Below are 1,752 nucleotides of genomic sequence, written 5' to 3' on the forward strand. Positions count from 1 at the left end.
CACATACATGCTTGACACATAGCTTGGCCACGTCTAGCGGGTTTGTACTTGTTTGGTCATATTTTGTCTCTGTGGTTGTTGGCTTGTGACTTGGCTTTATCTCATTCTTTAAACATTTGTAAGCACTTTAATCATTGAAATTCAAGTTGGCTTAGACAAAAGGTATGGTTAATTACAATTCTTATTTTATTCAAAAAGTAAGGTATAAGTTGGATTTTAAGTAATTTAAACAAGATAAGTATCATGAAAAGTGTTATAAATTATGTATATTTTAGCACTTATCAATAGATATATATGCCTATGACTTAAGATATTGAGTCAAGATGTGGAGTCAAACTCACTTATATTATTCTTCACTTAAGCATATTATCCAGATCTTCCTTTGCTTTGGGCTCCTCCATTTTTAACAAGTGATATCAAAGCCAAAGGTTTGGGAACGAGATGAGTATTATAGACGACATTTGTTTGTGTATCCATGCATGAGGTTCATATACTCAAAAAGATTACCACTTTAGGGGGAATGACCATATATTAAGGACCGACACTTGATGGAGGAATGTTGGGATTTCAAGTGTGAGTATGTAGGTAAGAGAAGTTTGATGTAAGTGAATATTGAATAAGTTGAAGTGTATATAAGTGACAAGACTAATATGCCTAATACCTCTTGTTTCTTGGAGCACCATGAGATAGGGGATCCAAATAGCAAGAATACATAGCCCATTGTGCTCTTCCTCTCCAATAAGTCACCGTTCCAATCTAAACTAGAGTATGCTACAAGTTGCAGGCTACCTTTTGCTGTCTGATTGGAGAATATAATTCCAAAATCACTTGTGTCTCTCAAGTATCTTAGAATTCTCTTGGATGCCACCATATGTGACCTCCTTGGATCATTCATAAATCTACTTCCTAGACCAACACAATATGAAATCTCTGGCCTAGTGTGATAGATAAACCCTAGGCAACCAACCATTTGCATGTACAAGGTGTTGTCCACTGCAGGTTCATGTTCACCCTTGTCCAACTTCAAATTCACCTCTGCTGGTGTTTCATCAATATTGTAGTTCAACATATTGAACTTGTTCAAAACATCATTTATGTATTTTCTATGGTGCATAAAGATTTCACTCTCGACTTGTTTGAATTCTATACCAAGGAAGTATGCAAATTTTCCCATATCAGCCATCTCAAATTCTAACTTTAGCCTCACTTTCACCTCTTCAACCCCTCTGGATTTGTTTCCAATGATCAGTAGATCATATACATATAGGAAGATGATGATAACATCAATATTGTTCATAGTCTTGATATATACACCATGCTCCACATCACACTTCTTGAACCTTGAGCTTGAGATCAATTTTCTTGTTCCAAGCTCTTGGTGCCTGCCTCAGGCTATACAAGGCTTTCCTTAGCTTGTAAACTTTGATCTCACTGCCTTCTATCACAAATCCTGGAGGTTGATGGGCATATACTTTTCTTCAAGAGGTCCATTGAGAAATACAGATTTTACATCTAGCTGTCACATCTCCTAATTGTTCATGCTTGCTAGAGCCACAATTAGGCTAATTGTCTCTAGTCTTGCAACTGGTGCAAAGACTTCAGAAATATCAATCCCCTCATGATGCATAAAGCCTTTTGCAACAAGCATGACCTTGTGTTTGGCAGTAGTGCCATCATGGATCATTTGTGTTTTGAAAACTCATTTTACTGCTATGGGCCTTTTGTCAGTTGGAGGTTGAACGAATTCCCAGG

At 37.0% G+C, this 1,752-nt stretch overlaps 1 protein-coding gene across 1 annotated transcript; it reads right to left on the reverse strand.

The window, feature by feature from the left end:
- Window positions 512-1,297, reverse strand: LOC109326369 (uncharacterized mitochondrial protein AtMg00810-like). The gene has a single exon (XM_019559058.1). The coding sequence runs from the start codon at window positions 1,295-1,297 to the stop codon at window positions 512-514; it is 786 nt and encodes a 261-aa protein (XP_019414603.1).

The sequence above is a fragment of the Lupinus angustifolius genome, chromosome LG14 (genome assembly GCF_001865875.1).
Source record: "Lupinus angustifolius cultivar Tanjil chromosome LG14, LupAngTanjil_v1.0, whole genome shotgun sequence".
NCBI lineage: Eukaryota > Viridiplantae > Streptophyta > Magnoliopsida > Fabales > Fabaceae > Lupinus > Lupinus angustifolius.

Bases quoted from the DNA above. Each gene is read 5' to 3' on its own strand.
- LOC109326369 (XM_019559058.1), bottom strand. From the start codon at position 1,297: ATGAACAATATTGATGTTATCATCATCTTCCTATATGTATATGATCTA.